This window comes from Nelusetta ayraudi, unplaced genomic scaffold (genome assembly GCF_046127955.1).
Source record: "Nelusetta ayraudi isolate G7.1 ecotype Tasmania unplaced genomic scaffold, CSIRO-AGI_Nayr_v1 ptg000017l, whole genome shotgun sequence".
NCBI lineage: Eukaryota > Metazoa > Chordata > Actinopteri > Tetraodontiformes > Monacanthidae > Nelusetta > Nelusetta ayraudi.
This window is the reverse complement of record NW_027466067.1, coordinates 2854693-2871657: the sequence shown is the minus strand read 5'-3', so window position 1 is coordinate 2871657 and position 16965 is coordinate 2854693. Positions and strand designations below refer to the sequence as shown.

The 16965-nt window shown below is 44.2% G+C and overlaps 2 protein-coding genes, 1 long non-coding RNA gene and 1 other non-coding gene across 5 annotated transcripts; 1 reads left to right on the top strand and 3 right to left on the bottom strand.

The window, feature by feature from the left end:
• Positions 1-85: 85 nt before the first annotated feature.
• On the top strand, positions 86-7010 carry slc2a10 (solute carrier family 2 member 10). Of its 2 annotated transcripts, none has more exons than XM_076024715.1 (6): positions 86-483; positions 1811-1887; positions 2711-3961; positions 4451-4573; positions 4848-4983; positions 5066-7010. In XM_076024715.1, exons 2-6 carry the CDS (start codon positions 1884-1886, stop codon positions 5142-5144), a joined length of 1593 nt encoding a protein of 530 aa, XP_075880830.1. In that variant the 5' UTR covers positions 86-483; positions 1811-1883; the 3' UTR covers positions 5145-7010. The 2 variants fall into 2 exon arrangements, with proteins under 2 accessions (XP_075880830.1, XP_075880831.1); XM_076024716.1 differs by lacking the exon at positions 86-483 and adding an exon at positions 903-997.
• LOC142887236 (uncharacterized) lies at positions 1545-4331 on the bottom strand. The gene is made up of 2 exons (XR_012926510.1): positions 4244-4331; positions 1545-4209 (listed from the first exon to the last, which is right to left on the bottom strand). It is a non-coding gene; the product is annotated as an uncharacterized LOC142887236 (long non-coding RNA).
• Positions 4847-15133, bottom strand: LOC142887234 (casein kinase II subunit alpha). Its single transcript, XM_076024718.1, has 13 exons — positions 14974-15133; positions 12880-13180; positions 12678-12789; positions 12488-12589; positions 11209-11259; positions 10885-10944; positions 10561-10644; positions 10362-10472; positions 9806-9907; positions 9489-9589; positions 9259-9407; positions 9077-9166; positions 4847-8468 (listed from the first exon to the last, which is right to left on the bottom strand). The coding sequence occupies exons 2-13, from the start codon at positions 12978-12980 to the stop codon at positions 8350-8352; spliced, it is 1182 nt and encodes a 393-aa protein (XP_075880833.1). The 5' UTR covers positions 12981-13180; positions 14974-15133; the 3' UTR covers positions 4847-8349.
• LOC142887637 (small nucleolar RNA SNORA57) lies at positions 11024-11161 on the bottom strand. Its single transcript, XR_012926565.1, has one exon. It is a non-coding gene; the product is annotated as a small nucleolar RNA SNORA57 (small nucleolar RNA).
• Positions 15134-16965: the final 1832 nt, after the last annotated feature.

Genomic DNA, 16965 nt, shown 5'->3' with positions numbered 1-16965 from the left:
AGGCGACTTATTTACACTTAAACGCTTGAGTTATGCTTCAACTTTATTTATTTTTAATGTATTTTTATTATTATCATTAAATTGCTTTGAGACTTTTTATTGTGTTTTGTAAATGAGCTGAGCCGTGCCGTACCAAGCTGCCCGCCTCGGCTCTGAGGTTCCTCCTCCTGCTGAGCGATCTGCTGCCACGTAGCTTCAACTTCCTGGAGGTTCACAACTTTTTCCCCTGGGGAGCATCTCCTGCCGCCGGCCCGCGGCACGTTCACAATCCCCCCCCGAAAACGGATCGTTTCGAGTGCGGATCGGATCCCAAAGTGCCCTCGGCGCTCACAACAACAACAACAACAACAACAACAATGTGAACTGTTCCATCATCTTGCTCATGCAAGTCCGCATTCCTGAATAACGGGGCTGTTGTTGAGTCCGCCGAATCGGAATTCCGATGCTGTAGACACGTCAGGCTCGGACTGTTGGAGAAAACCGGTGAGAACTTTGATGCATTCTAATTGCATGCATCAGCTGTGAGTACTGCGCAATGATTTTAACTTTCGCACAAACGCGCGCAAGGTGGCACCACGTGGTTTTAAATTCGGTGTCATTCTTACCGAACGCGATGTCGTGAGGATATCGGTAGTATCGTGTGTGTGTGTGTGTGTGTGTGTGTGTGTGTGTGTGTGTGTGTGTGTGTGTGTGTGTGTGTGTGATATCGGTCGTGTTGACGATGTTTTCGTATTACCACACTGTCTACAAGCGGCAGGATCAGTTACCTGCAGCCACCTCACCCTGGATGCGCAACCTGAGAACACGTTTTGCATCCAGGCTTCAAATAGCCCCCTCTCCGTCAGCCAGCAGGACGTCCTTTCAGTTGAATATTTAAGTTTCACCATCTAGTACCGTGTTTGTTTAGAGCAGGGGTCGCTAACCTTTGTGAACCCGGGAGCTACTTCTTGGGTACTGAGTCATATGAAGGGCAACCAGTGTGCAACACTCTTCTGAAGTAACACATTTTCTCAGTTAGCCTTATATTATTATCAATACTCATCTGTGTGAAGACACTGATCACATTAATGAGTTCTCACAATAATTATCAACAATGACTTAACAAGGTTGAATACAATTACATTTTAGATGCAGCTCACCAAGTTGTGCTGACTCGTGGCCTTTTTGGTGGCTAACCTGACTTTTAATGTGTGTGTGTGTGTGTGTGTGTGTGTGTGTGTGTGTGTGTGTGTGTGTGTGTGTGTGTGTGCGCGCGTGTTGAAATAACGTCTGTTCTGAGGAAGGGATGCACGAGCATGATTTCTGACCTTTTCAGTCCTGTGTCATTCATTCAACAAATTGAATACCTCCACTTGACTCGCTCACGACTTTGAAGAACCTTCGAGTATATATGACTGAAAATGTTTAACACCATTTTCCCAAATTTTTTACTCAACGGGTGGGCTTGTGTTCTTAAAAAAAAAGTTGAGCATGTAATTGCATTCAGTTGTCCCTATTGTAGTTGTTGTACGTGCAGAAAACTAGCAGAAATCTCCCCCCAAAAATGTTTTTTTTTTCTTTTTTTTTTTGAGGAATACAAGATTCACAGTCTCTGTCGGGAGCAGAAACATTTGGCACCAGGACCAAACAAAACCAGTTGATTTTCTCCTCAGCTGCGTGTTTGTGTTGAAGCTGCATCAAGTGGACTCCCTGATGATATCAAGGCAATCAACAGGACAGTTGTTGTGGCAACGGGGGCTGCAAAAGGACACAAGCCGTCCGGTTTGAGCGTTACCAGGAGACCTGATGGTACGTTTTTCTGTTGTTCCAGTGAGGATGCGTTCACACAACAAAGTCTGGACGCCTTCAGCGTGACAGAGACCAGCAATAACCGGACAGAAGCAATGGGTAAGTAACCATATGAATGAATACATTTTCTATTGGGAAGCTGTAATGTGAAAACATAACCCAACCAGAAGCTTGCTTAAACGCTGATGCAAAGTAACCGATAAACAGTTTGGGTACATGTGATTTCTGTGCCAATCATTGGGTCCAAAAGAATATAAAACTCAGTCTGGGTGCATTCATCCGACAACAAAAAAAAATCTGTCAATAGCATTTTAAAAATGAAAATCGGGATTGTCTATCAACACTGTTGAGATTCTGCAGCTTCCATCTGGATCATTAGCATATCCCTTAATAGATGCTGCACATGAAAGGCTGCCAGGTTACCGTGAGGAGCAGCTGCCGAAACACTGCAGTGATGAATGTGCATCGATCACAAATATATAAATGTGGTTTGATCCGCTTGTAAAGGATTACTTTGTTGTAGTTACAATTGAGGCTGTATGTCCACTGAAATTTTTTTTGCCATCTTGAAGTAAAAAAAACAGATCTATTCATTGCCAGTGTGTTGATAATTTAACTCTATGGATGAATGATACGATGGCACCTTAAAAGTGAAGTTAAATATCGCAATCCCCCACATGGTGGCTGCCTGCAGTGTTGCTCATTAAACTCTGAAAGTACTTATTTTTCCCCTCAAAGATGTTCTCAATAGTGTTTAATAGCACAAATAAGTGACAATGTTTTTGTTTTGTTTTTTTTATCTTTGAAACCTTTTTGCTGCCAAGAAATGTAACCCTGGTTCATGTTTTGTTGTGAACACCTGCCATTGGCAAGGAACGTCCACCTGAAAATATCAAATCTCTGAATGTTTGCTTCTCCTCAGGCAACTCCATCCTGCTGTTGGCCAGTGTGGTGTCCACTCTCGGCGGCCTGGTCTTTGGCTACGAGCTGGGCATCATCTCTGGCGCCTTGCTGCAGCTCAAGGCCGAGTTTGGTCTCTCGTGCGTCCAGCAGGAGGTGCTGGTCAGTTCCCTGTTGATGGGAGCGCTGCTGGCGTCCGTCGTGGGCGGCTGGCTGATCGACCGCCAGGGCCGCAGGAAGTGCATCCTCCTCAGCAACATCCTGATCCTCCTGGGCAGCCTGGTCCTGCTCGTCACCTCCTACGCAGCACTGGTTGCAGGACGGATCCTGGTGGGCTTTGCCATGTGCATATCCTCCATGTCCTGCTGCATCTTTGTGTCCGAGGTCGTTACCGCTGACCGCAGGGGCTTCCTGGTGTCTCTGTACGAAACTGGGATTACCGTGGGCATTCTGGCAGCGTACACTGCCAATTACTTCCTGTCCGATTGTACCAGAGGTTGGAAGTGGATGTTTGGACTTGCCGTAATACCGACTTTGATTCAGCTGCTCTCCATCTGGTTCATACCACCCAGGGTGGAGGAGAAGGTCAGCCAGAGGGAGTGCATTCAGTCTGAGGCGGAACTCATGCGCAGCATCGAAAACCCAGAAGCAGGGACCTCAAATGTTGGCGTAGAAAGAAAAAGCCCGAAAGTTGAGTACAACACCATGTACCTCCTCCGGCGTAAAGATAACATGAGGACCAGGACAGCCCTGGGCCTTGGTCTAGTGCTCTTTCAGCAGTTCACCGGTCAACCCAACGTCCTCTTCTACTCCTCCACCATCTTCCGCTCTGTGGGGTTCCACAGCGACTCCTCGGCCGTGCTGGCCTCTATGGGCCTGGGACTGGTCAAAGTGGCCGCTACCCTCACCTCCATGGTGTTCTCGGACCGGGCGGGCAGGAGGCCACTGCTCATCAGTGGCTGTGCAGCCATGGCACTGTGCATGATAACCATGGGACTCCTGAGTGGACGCTCAGTGATGGACACCAAGAGGCCATGTGAGGCCGTGGACATCAGCACCAATGGGACATTTTTACCTCACGGCGGTGCCACTAATCAGTCAGATCTTGGCGCAACCTTCCAGAACCAGAGACCCGTCAACAGTGTAACACCAGGCCGAGATGTAGTGCTGGACTCTACCCCGTCCACCAGCATCCATGGGGCAGCAACAAACTGGATCATCCTAGTGTGCATGATGGTTGTCGTCAGTGCATACTCTATTGGATTTGGACCAAGTTTGTATATCCTTGTTGCTATGATTGTATCTCAACATTGAATTGTATTGACAATTATTGCGACTTTCATTTTGGTGCATGTCTCTAACTACAGCACAGAAGAATTGAGACTCAGGATGTAACCTGCAGTTTTAGATAACGTTCAGTCATGATACATTATGTAAATGTCACCATGCTATGCTTTACAGTTAACAGTTTTAATTGGTCCCTGACACGAGACTTCTTATCATCAGAGATGTTTCTAAATCCTATAGGCGCCCCAAACAAAAGGGACGGCCAAACTCCTTAACCCCTTCCAACATTTAATCGGTAATCCACATGAAGGTGTTTTGTTTCAAGCAAAATGTTTTCTTCTATAAGAGACTGACATATCAGAAGTAGTATTATCAGCCCGCGAGAGGACTTGCAGATGTGTCATTGCCATGTTCAGGTGCCGTGTTCACTAACACTAACACCTCCTCTTTGGCGCTTTGTCTTGTCTCTGAGCAGTGACCTGGCTTCTCCTGAGTGAAATATTCCCCGCTCAGATCCGGGGAAGGGCGTTCGCCTTCACCAACTGCTTCAATTGGGCCGCCAACCTGCTGGTCACATGTACCTTCTTGAATTTTATTGGTAAGATTTCTCAACAGACACATTTTTTTCACTGTCTTGCTTTGTGTGTAACAGAAAAAAAAGCTACCTGCACATCCGTAAAGTTTGACTATACAAATTTTGGGCGTGGCTTGTGGATGCCTTAGAGTCATGTTTGTCCCCTAATGAATATGTTACTCAGTATTTTATCTGAGCACACAAAGGTAATGTTATGATGCGACTGTTTCACGATTTAAACCTCACGCTATGTGAGTTCTAACCAAAATTGCTTTTGCCTGATGTCTATGTCTTTAAGATGCTGTTGGTGTTTCTGGGATGTTTCTACTGTACGGGATTGTCGCAGTGGCTGCAGGTATATTCTTCCTCTTGCTGTTGCCAGAAACAAAGGGCAAGTCTCTGGAGGAGATTGACAAGGAGCTCCGCTCAAAGAGGTACAAGCTGGCCTGTTGCATTAGACCATGGCAGGCAAACAAGTCGCATTGTGTATTCACCCTCACTTCCCTCGCCCGGCAGGTTTTACCACAGTGAAGAATGCTGCAGCTTCATTGGCTGGAGGACAACTTCGCCGCAGTACCAGAGGGTGCAGTGTTAGGTTGACCGCGGGCCGGTGAACTTGATATGACTGCAGCGACAGTCTACAGTGCGCATGTATAGCAATTTTAAATAATAGATCCACTTTGGCGTGTGTCTCTGCACACCAGGCAGTCAGACTACACCCACGACAAAGTCATGTGACCAGTATTGAACGCAAGACCAAAGTAACATTATACTACTGTATTACTTTTTGCTTTATGGTATTAATATAACAAATTACCAATAAAAACTTTGGTAATATTGTACCTGTCACAGTCTCAGCATCAAGGATTGCGAAACCTTAACCAAAAACAATGGAGCAATCTGTTTGCGAATCCACCTATGTCATGTGACTTCCCGGCAACAGAGAAAAACTTCTAAGAGTTTCCTGGTACTTGAATCTCTCAGTGGAACAAGATGTGCTGTCTGCAGTGACGGGCTTTATATTTGAATGACTGACAACATCCAATTATTTCCTGTTTGTCAGAGAAAAGGAGGGGAGCACAAGAGTCATGTGCAATCTGTGTGCAAGACAGCATACAATATACTCCAGGTAGTAACTTAGGGACTTTGTGCTTATTGGACGCATAGACAATTTAGTCTTATCTCATGATCAGCTGATGTAAAGAAGTTATCGAACAGCGTGACATTGCAATCTGGATATGCGGTATCAAATCAGCAATCAGGATAAACTGGAAAAAAAAAGCATGGAAAAAGTTTCATCTCAGGGATATTTAATGAGTCTACAGAAGCCAATTTGTCACTGTAAACCAGGCGCACTTTTGGTCAAGTGTGGGTTTATTTGTTAGATATGAAGGGTCTGTTGAGTTTTACCTCAGAAAAATAACTCAAAATCTGTGAATTAATAACAATAAAATCAGCCACAGCAATAATAATGTCTGTGTAATGTGAGATGGTGGTTTACTGGACTAGAACTCTAGCAGAAGGTAACGGCGTTGAAAAATCGAAAAGAGCCTCAGCATGGAGTTAAGCGTCACAGCCAGAGGGAAGAATGGAACTTTGAGAGCAGGAGATCATCACCTTTTTACCAAAAATTACAAATGGTCATAATGTGGCATTTTCTGTGTAACAATACTTTCAGTTTGAATAATTTAAATCACAATGAATTTGTAGTATTTGTGTAATAATAAATGTCATCTGGTAAATGTCATCGGCTGGAGTTGAGACATAAGTAAATCTGCTGCAAAGGATCTGTTGCTCATCGTTTTCTTTTATCTGGACTTCAACCACGTTTTTCTTTTCGTTGTCATTTTTTTTTTTAATATTATAAGATAACTAAAATAATAGAAGTTACTTGTTTTTTCTGAGATTTGGTCTTTAAGTCATGTTTGTTCCTACGAAGTTATGGCTGAAAAATGGGATGTATTGTTTGTTGATTGTTTCTCTCTGGCGCTTGACAAGATCATCCATTCATTATTTGACGGAATGTTTTTTAAAAATTAACTGTAAGCATCTTATTGACTGCTAAATTACTGAAAAGCATTACCTCAAATTGTTGAAATGTTGTGATTCTGTGCTTTAGACCAAGGTTTAAACCAGATTTTCTTGAAAAAAAGCTGTAGATACCAGATATATAGCTTATATATTTTAAGGGGACAAAAAGATGTACAAGATGTACCTGATAAATAAAACACGTGTTTATTTACACAAATATTTTCAAATACTAGTCTTCTACATAAGGACATAAAAATATATACAGTGATGTAGGGACTCAAACTGCTCCGTTTTCTGGTCAATGTATACATGATGGGATTTATTTGCATTTTTCAGGTTTAGAAATGAAAAAAAAAATTGCTATGTACAGCAGGGTCTAAAACACTTCCAAACTCTGGCACTATAACACTGAGGGGGGGTGGGGTGGGGGGACTCTACTCTCAAGTGCTATTCCAACACTTTGACTTCAAATACTTCCTTCAAGGTGTTGGTGAAAGACGTTGCTGCACCACTGGACTGAGCTCTCCGCTGACGCCAACAGCACGTTGGACGCGGCAGTCCGTTATTACGCAACGCCGCAGCCGTCGTGCAACCAACGCCGCCCGCCCGCCCAACTGCCTTACAGCATCTACCTGCCGTGAGTCGCTCGCCGCAAAACAAAACTAGGTTTGGTCAGTCTCTTCCTCACACCAACTGAGTAAACTTTGGTTATGTCTTGAAGTAGTTCAAGAAAAGCCACTTGAAGTAATTCAAGGAACTGGAGAGGGGTTGGTGGGGGGTATTGGTGTGGGGAAGCAGCACGATTGAGGAACCCACAACTTGTTTTTTTTGTTTTTTTTTTGAGAACCTGAATGAACCTTACCTGGCTTCTTAACGGAGATCATCCTACAACACTAAGGGCGCGGGCCAAAGCGGCCAAGAACCGTTTGATAATCCAGCAGTCCGGGACGTTCCGATACAAAAACAGTTCTTACGACGGACAAAAAGTGATTGGGAGAGGGGTGGGGGGGGGTTGGGGGTGGGGTCGGCTCATCGAGATGCAGGCCGCTGATCGGGTTTGGTAAGAAAAGGCAAGACGGAACCGTTTCCAGCCGAGACGGTGTGAACGTGTCAGCGTGCTTGCGCAAAACCAGGGACCAGACCGGAACGGAGCAGCACCGGCCGCTTCCCGACGTGCTGTGGTCGAAGGGGGGGGAAGGGAAGTGGGCGGGGGGAGGGGGAGCCCGAGCCAGGTGCTTTTTCTTTTATGCCGCAGTAGTAAACTGTACAGGATGTGCTGCTCCTTTTAGATTTTTTGGTCCTGGTGGCCAACAAGTTTTCCTTTGCCTTTTGCTGATGAGCTACGAACCAGCGTTCGCCGCGATCCAAACTCGGGTTCATGACACGCGAGGGCGTCTGCCGTGACGCCAGTGCCGCTCGCTCCCGGAACTCAATCACGCACTGAAACGCACCAGAGGGGGGCGGGGAGCAATGAAAGGAATGTCTGTATACTTCAGTTACACAGAACATTCATCTCATGTCAGGTTAGCACACTCACTCGAGGAGTAAAAGGAAAGGTGGTGGTAGGGGGGGGGGGGGGGTCGATATTTTTTTTAGACGTGGTCCTGCAGTCGGTGGGTGGGTGGGGGGGCGGCAGAGGAGCCGTCACGGTTTCTTTTTAACGCGGTGATGTTGGTGACGGCTGCAGAGAGGCACCTGTCTAGATTCTTGAGGGGGAGGGGAGAGGGCGGCTGAAAGGGAGGGGGGGCGGGAGGGGGTTGAGTGGGGTGTCACTGTGGGGCGCCGGCAGCTGCGGGAACCGGGGTGCTCAGGGCGTTGGTGCCGGTGGACAGGACGGGCGAGCCGGTGAGAGGGCCCAGGGCAGTGGAGGCTGGCAAGGCAGAGATACCTGCAGGGGGGGGGGGGAAGGTGTGAGAGTCGTTCAGGATCGCTGAGAGCAAAACCTGCAAGGTCCGCTCCAAGACTTTAAGCTCACTTGATGAACTATGATATAAAGTAATGGGCACACAAATACAAATGCATATAATAACAGCCCATAATTCTGAGAGAAGCGGTCTGCTCAAATTCACCTATTAAATAGGAGGTAAATGTTGGCCTTCTCCCAATGGTTAAAACAGAAGTTGGGAAAGAATAACATTTATACATAACAATTTGAAAAGATTTCGGGGCCCTTTATTGACTTCATGAAGGACTTTGATGTTGGTGTAATATATTTAGAGATGATTACCTCCTAAATTCCAAAAGAGAAGCGATGCTCTTGAAATGCCCTTGGAGTTTTTCTGTTATTGCTTTTCTTTATATAATTGTTTTCTATATTTGAACAAAACATGAGGTACTGAACTGCTTTGTAAGTGCGGGAAAAAAAAATGTTTATGGAAAAAAAGATTGGCCTCGTCAGTCTTGTGCGTTGGGATTCAAACCAAGACTTTTTCGTCGGAGAAGTGAAGTTTTTCACACGGGTCAAAATGAACTCAAATTGACTGAGCGTGTTCTCACCTGTGATCATGTTAGCTGTGCTGACCGCTGTGTTACCACTGGGCAGGTTGACAGATCCACCCACGCGAGACTGATCTTTCACAATGGGGACTGAGGAAATAAGATCGCTGAAATTAGTAAAACAAAAAAACACTTTTGCAGATTTTTGTATAACAACAAACGCAACAAAAGCTGGGGCTCACAGAAGTAGGGGTGATCCATGGCCTCCCGGGCCGTCAACCGGGCCTGGTGGTCGTAGCGCAGCAGCTTGTCGAGGAAATCCAGAGCCTCCGGGCTGACGAGGTGCTGGTTCTCACTGTGGACGAACCGCTCCCACCGCTTACGAGAGTGTCTGAGATCAAAGGACACATTAGGGATCGCACCTCGCACAAAGACTTGACAGGGGGAATCTAACAACAGAGTTGACTCTCACCTCCCCAGAATGTCATTGAAACGAGGTTCCAGTTCAATGTTGTATTTGTCGATGTAGTCGTACAGGTCTTCCGTCCCCAGAACTTTGGCTATTCTCACCAACTGCAGGAGCACAGACAAGAAACAGACGGTCAGCACTTCTTCAGCAGATTCTCCAACACTGCTGCAGACTGTAGCAAACACATTACAGGAGGTGTTGTGCAGTTGCTGCAGACGACAATGACGCACTGGTAGGAATGCATCTTGCCGCATCATCAATGAAGAGAACAGAAAACAAGCACAACAGAAGTACGCATGTGATGGAAAAGACGGCTCTACCTGGTCGTAGTTGTCGTGACCATGGAAGAAGGGCTCCTTCCTGAAGATCATGCTCGCCAACATGCAACCCAAGCTCCACATATCCAGACTGTAGTCGTACATCTGAAACACAAGACAAGAGTCAGCGGGAGAGTGAACAGGTTTTGATTAACGTTAACATTGAGCGTTGTAATTGGCAAGTGATTATCAATTGACATCAGTTTTGTTGGTCAATCCTCAGCATAAATAAAATGCTACCAGCGCCACAAAAATAGATGGAATATTTAATCAAGTAATCAAAGAGAAAAATATAACAACCACTCTTGACATCAAACAAAGGTAAACAAACAAAAGCAAACGTGATTCTCGGGAAATCTCATCCTGCGAGATTTTACAAGAACTGCGGCTTATGCGCTTCACACCATTGAATGGAAACACCTGCAAATTGCAATTGTACTTTGTCAAAACATTAGAAATATCGCTTTTATTTTGCGAAAAACTGTCATGGAAACGCAGCTCGTGTGTGTGTCTGTCTGGGGGAGAAAGGATGAAAAGACCTAAAAACCTACAGCATTACCTGATAATCCACCAGGAGCTCGGGGCCTTTGAAATAACGGGAGGCCACCCTCACATTGTACTCTTGTCCTGGGTGGTAGAACTCAGCCAAACCCCAGTCGATAAGGCGCAACTGCAGAGGGCAAAGTGAAGCATGGAGAAACTGAAATATCCAAGTTCAGACTCCTGAACCTGGCCGAGCGACTGGAATCGTCACCCACCTTGCGGTGTTCGTGATCAATCATCACATTGTGTGGCTTCACGTCTCTATGCATGATCCCCATGCTGTGGCAGTAGTCCAGGGCCTACACGCAGGGGAGTAAAAAGGGACATTGTTATCTGATGGTCAAAGTGAATAACCCCGTCCCAAAGAATTTGCAAACAAAGAGATTAGACGATGCTGCCTGCATTACAAAACACACACTGTTGACAGCTGAAACAGACACACACACGCTTGATCGGAGCACAAAGGAAATTAAAAAAAAATATGTTTTTTTTTTCCGAAACACAGACTTTACGCAGCTGAATCATAAAAAAAAACTGACCTTAAGAATCTCGTACATGTAGAATCGGATGTCATAGTCTGTCAGTGTCTGGTAAAGTTGCTGCAAAAAAACCCAAAACAAGTTGATGAAGATACCAACAGTCACAGACATGGCTACGTTCGAGCCGTACACAGTGAGGGAATGTGCCAGTGATTGAGGATAGAACCAGAAAATGGCTGACTTTCTGGCACCGAAGACATAGCACTGGACTGTTCTTATTCCTCCATCACATACACACTCGAGTACGGGCAAACAACGGGTATGCCAAGAAAGGAGGTTTCCGCATCAGCTGCTGAGAAGGTGGAGAAAACGTTTTGCTCCTACCTTGAAGTCAGTGTTGTTAACATGTTCAAAGACCAAGGCGGGCGTCCTGGACTGGGGGAGGGGGAAAACAGGTATTTTCATGAGTATGCTGAACATCAACCGACTGAACCAGTTTGATTCATCTGATACAACACAAAGTATTTAAAATAGCTACTGCACTACTAGAACTCTCTGTACAAATGGGTCAGGTTGCCACACTGTGTACATACAGTAGTAATATTTTTTTTGCTAATTTACACTTTTTTATTTGAAAATCATGGTAATCTTGGAATGATGCTGTTATGTTGTGTCACAAATGTTGTGGGTACAAGAAAAGATTGTTAAATATTTTTAACAGCAGACCACTGAGGATTATCTGGCCACACATGAATGGCAACCTGCTGCTCACAGTGTGAACCTCATCTGCTACTGACATTCACTATTCATCTATTGTTTCGTAGCCCATTAACCAGCACCTAGTAAACACTTTCAGAAGGACAGCGTGGCCAACAGCTTCTCAGAAACCATCTCACTGGTGTATGGATATTTCTGTTAACTACTCTATGAGGTGACAACAGTTAATGGAGAGGCGAGCACCAGCATCACCACTAGTCTGAGGTGCCTGGAGCCAACCTCTGCTGCTAAATGTAATCACTCACTATGAATGCTAATGCCATTATTCTGCCATACACACATGAAGGAAAATGTTTCTGATTGTGTAGTCAACAGAATTCTCCAATTTGCGGACACTCGTCAGAAACTATGAGTGACACAGGGCTCAACTCAGCAAGTGACCACGGAGACGTATTTAAAAAGCACATGGGACGTAATATGCATCGATCTGCAGCGGCACATATTAGTGAGGCTCAGGTTAGTTACTGTAAAAACAACAAGTTATAACTGTTTCAAAGAACTAGTTAACAATGACCAAATAAGAATACTGTGTCAACTGTTGACCTGCCATGTAGACATGCGCTTTTACCTTCAAACGAAAATTTGGATCTAATGCAGCAATGACTATCACAAAATTCTAATAATTTAGAGAGCCCATACATTAGCACAGGACTACAAGGCTGCGATCTACCTAATTTTGGGTCACGGATGGCCAAGTACTTACAGAAACATACTTCCCAAACCCAAGTGTAACCGATAAGCTCGCGCAGCTGCTGGGCTCACCTCGCTATTGGTACAGTAATGATATTTCACAACAACTATAAGTTCACGTTTTAAGAATAAAATGTAAATCATTAAAAGAGGCCTGTGCTATATGAGAGTCAAAGTACCACAATGTAAAGCTTACCACGGGGTCTTTCACAATATCGATGAGAGAGATAATGTTGGGACCTCCACGCAGATTCTCTAAAATCTTGATTTCACGCTTGATTTTCTTTTTCTTCACAGGCTGAAGAGCAAAGAAGAAGGAGAGTAAATCAGATGGCAAATTAAACTATGTGCATCTGGTTCTTGCTTCAATCTCTGTGTAGATTTACCTTGAGAATCTTGACCACCACTTTCTCGTTGTTGGTGATGTTGATTGCTTCAAACACTTCACTGTACTTGCCACGCCCAAGTTTTCGCACCAGCTGAAAGTCATCTTGGTTTCTGGGAAGAGAGGAGGGGAAAAGAACATTAGCTTGGATGAAGTGCTCGCACGCTGTGAATGTCTGCATGAGGGTCAACAGGGATATTTACCCCCACTCAACTACGTGAGACTCGTAGTCCCAGTACTCCCTGGGCCGATGAGTGTTGACCTCGGTGTACACTCTGGCCCGGCTCGGCACGGGTCCTGACATGTCCGACAGCTTGGCAGAGGTGGGTGGGGAGATCTCACGGCGGAGGACGGCTGGTGGAGTGCAGGGAGGATGGGTGGGGAGGGAGGGAGGAAGAGGAGGGGAGGCAGGGCACGAGAGGAGCCAATTTCAGCAGGGTTTGGGACCTGGGGGGGACTTTATGTGAGGGCAGGGGAGGGGGCACAAGGGGCACGGTGGGATAGCTGGGGGAGAGAGGTACAACAGAGAGAATTAGAAGAAAAAAAAAAGTTCACGGTAGAGTTCAAGATACATACGGTCAGCATTCGATCTTTCAAAAGAAAATAACAGTTTAAACAAATTTACCAGTTATCAGATGTCTAATGCTCATTTAATTCTACAACTAGGCAGTTAAGACATCCAATTCTGAAAAGATACATCACTATTGCACATTTGAAATGTTTTTTTCTGTGTTTTTTTTTTATTGCTGACAAAGAGGTTTGGATTTTTTTTAAGTTTTATTTCTTTTGCTGATAAAATTTACTATAACAATTAATTGCTGTTCTTACTTGATCACTGCTGAGTGTAAAATACACTCTGGCTACTCCCATTTAAGGGTTAGTTATGTAGTATGTAAGATAAGAGCTAAAGTTTTATAGCCAAGTTCCAAGGAGAGAGTCTTCCTCCTAAACAGATAATTATATTTTCTCAAACAGCAGAACTAATGCAATTCTGGGTTACAACCAATCATTATCTCCAAGCCATGTTCAAGAAAATGTAAAATGAGCAAAGAGAAAACTTTGTGCTGCTGTGTTAAAAATAGGAAAAAAATGATGAAAAAAATGCTTCCTACAAGATACACACTCTATTAATAAGGTACAGCAGTCATGCAGTCCACTTAACTTAATTAATCCATGCAACCTTTACCACTTAAATATATGAAAACAGTAAATGTGTCGCTTATAAAGTAGCATAGAGCCAATGAAAATATGTTGGCTATATTTGTAATCGGTTCACATGATACACTCACAGCACTGCATTAAATTGCTTGTCTTTTCTGAGTGTCCTTGTGAAGAAATAATAACATAGAACATTTTATTCGTGGACATACAACCTTTCAGATATGACCTGGCTCTGGTTAGATCAGGTTTTATTCTGGCATCGGTAGGATCTGAACTACGCTCTGAAATGCTGGAATGTGCTAGTTGATCATTAACTCATTATCCACTCTATAGGCACGTACATATCTGTGGATATGCAGACTGTCATATAATCTCTCCGACTCCAACGTAGTGCTAGATAGATATTACGTACCGCCCACCAAAAATTACAGATATCATTGTGAAAAAATATAAATAGCGATCGCACCGATTAGATCACAATGATGATTATTTTTGGACGCTAGCTTGTGCAAATTTAACTCAGAAATATTTCAACTTCAGAGCCATAGATAAGCGTTTGATACCTCGTACTTAATAATTACCGTAACTGGCGAGAACGGAGTGATGCAGCATAAACCTTGCACATCGACACCTCTCTACATCGCTGATGTTAATGAAAGCTAGCCAGCCAGCCAGCTCATTTGAATTTGTTTAATTTTACACCCTGGAGTTAATTCAATTTTATTAAAGATTTCTGAACAGCAAAGCAAGAATTAGCAAGACTATATCAGTGGTGTTATGCAAGCAGTCCCTCGACACTATGCGACATAGGTAGCGTTTATGATCACGTTACGCTCACATGAAAATGAGGACTGGATATTTCATGTTGACGTAAACACTGTGGATAGAAACACATTTGAACAAAAAGTAGTTAAATTCGCGACGCTTTAAGATAGAAACTGCTTAAATTTTAGAGCCTAGAATCGCCTACACCAACTAAGTAAAATAGAGCTGTTGGTAACTTATCGGCTCTAGGCGGGGCCCAGCTTCTTAGCCTGCTAGCATTAGCCGGCGCTAACGTTAGCCTTTCGCACGCCACAAAGACCGGAAATTCATACTCTTCGCGCCTTTAGAGAAACAACAGCGCGGATACTGACCCCCCAGAAAAATTCGACGACCAAACGCTTTCCAATGACGTGAGTATCGTCCGGCCGACGGTGTGGACTTCTCTCCGCCGCCGCCGGAGAGTGTGGCAGAGTGTGATTTCTGCTGTATCAGAGACAATATGGCTGCCCACCGCCACCTACGTACCCCAGTGGCAGGACGGAAGCCGCGAAAGGACAAGCCGCTCGAGAAGGAGGAAGCGAGAGAGAGACAGACAGACAGAAAGAGAGAGTGTGTGTGTGTGTGTGTGTGTGTGTGTGTGTGTGTGTGTGTGTGTGTGTGTGTGTGTGTGTGTGTGTGTGAGTGAGAGAGAGAGAGACAGAGAGACAGAGAGAGAGGCTGTTTCCCGTCAGCGGTGTACAAAATGCCAGATAAAAGCAGTTTGTCAGTTTTTGACTCTACCGAGTCTCAATATGACTGCCTCTGAAAGGTCTATACTTTTCACAAATTATACCTTGTGCAAATTTCGAATCACATTCACTTCTTTTTTTTTTAAGGAGGCATTGCTTTTGGCGTTATAAATTCTTCAGTGGAAAAAAAATTAAATCACTCCAAAAGGTGGCGCCCCAACATTTGAATTCATACACAAGGAACTGCAGTCTAGACATTAGAATGGACAAAGCACTGACGTAAGTTATGGATAGACACGAGCAACCTAATAAAACCAAAACCAATACAACCCACCAATCATCTTACAAAATTTACGGTTTTTTTTGTTTTGTTTTGTTCTTTTTGTTTTAAGAAAATATATGCTTTTTAGTTTTAAAGTTTGGAACGTTGTGTGCAGTTGATCACTGTGACTGTTTTTGGCCTGATCTTTGGGTTGAAGCTTATGCGTTTAGAAATATTGTTCCTTTCCCTTTCCAGCAATGTCTCATCTTTTGTGGTCATGCATTATAGGATGAACAGCACGACTGAGAAGTGGATGAAAAACCTCGGGAAAAAAGTGTGAGGAAACAAACCAATGTGTTTTTCTTTTTTAAATTGATTTGCTTGTGTCAGCGTCAGTTATAGGTGTATGCATATTGTGCAACCAACACAGCTGCTCAGGTCGCTCCTTGATGTCAGCCCAGATGCAGTCATCTTTGAGGGATTCTAGTGTTGTCTCATTTTCTTCTTCAAAACATAAGAAAATTGAAGTATCAGGTAAATGAAAGTGGGCCATGCCACCTCCTGAGCTTCAATTGGAATTATTACTGAAAGAATGATTCACGCTCAATCAGCTCCACTGGCAAGCATGAATGCAAATGTTTGCAAATAAATAAAACGTAAAAAAATAATAATAATAAAAAAAAAAGTAAAATAAAAAAAATACCGCAGAGTTAATGGTTTTAAAAGGCAGAGCCTTCACCAGGCATCGCTCAATGAGAGACACAGTGTGGGTGTCACTGTTGGCGTTGTGCTTGAAGCGGAAGCCAGCCACACTCATTCCTCATCACCAGACAGTGGGCAGGTCGAGAAGGTTAAAGTGTGGGGGGGCAGGTTTCTGACAGGGAGACTGTTCATTGTGCGTTAAAGGGCCTTGATTGAGGATATCCTCTAAACAATTGCTCTCCGTGTTGAAACTGGTTCAAAGTTTTCAGAGACACATCGGGCCATGCCTCCTATTCATCTGTCTCTTTTACAGGAGGTCCCAAGTAGCAAACAATTGCATTTATTGGCCCAAAGATCAATCTTCATGTCTTCATGTTAAAATGCAGATCCCCAGGCTTCCTTAGTTGTGACAATGCTGAGGACAAACTTTCCCCAGCATTGTCACAACAACTTAATAGATGTCGCTGTGTGCGTATGCTTTCTTGGCACAAGAGACAGTTATCTCTTAAAAATCTCCAAAGACAACCTAGCTATGATTGCGCTGTAAAAACCTCAGGGGTTGAAGGGAAGTTCACAGACCGTTGTAATTATATGGTGGAAAAATGGAAGTGGAAAACGTTCTCCATCTAAAAAAAAAAATCTTTGTATGGGCGAGAGAGAGATACAGTGGG

Excerpts from the sequence above, each read along its gene's own strand:
- slc2a10 (XM_076024715.1), top strand. Across the intron at positions 4,574-4,847 it reads TACCTTCTTGAATTTTATTG|ATGCTGTTGGTGTTTCTGGG; the intron begins GTAAGATTTCTC and ends TATGTCTTTAAG. Across the intron at positions 4,984-5,065 it reads AAGGAGCTCCGCTCAAAGAG|GTTTTACCACAGTGAAGAAT; the intron begins GTACAAGCTGGC and ends CTCGCCCGGCAG.
- LOC142887234 (XM_076024718.1), bottom strand. The coding sequence starts at position 12,980 with ATGTCAGGACCCGTGCCGAGCCGGGCCAGAGTGTACACCGAGGTCAAC. Across the intron at positions 10,473-10,560 it reads TTGATCACGAACACCGCAAG|TTGCGCCTTATCGACTGGGG; the intron begins GTGGGTGACGAT and ends TGCCCTCTGCAG. Across the intron at positions 9,167-9,258 it reads CATGGATCACCCCTACTTCT|TCCCCATTGTGAAAGATCAG; the intron begins GTGAGCCCCAGC and ends TTATTTCCTCAG.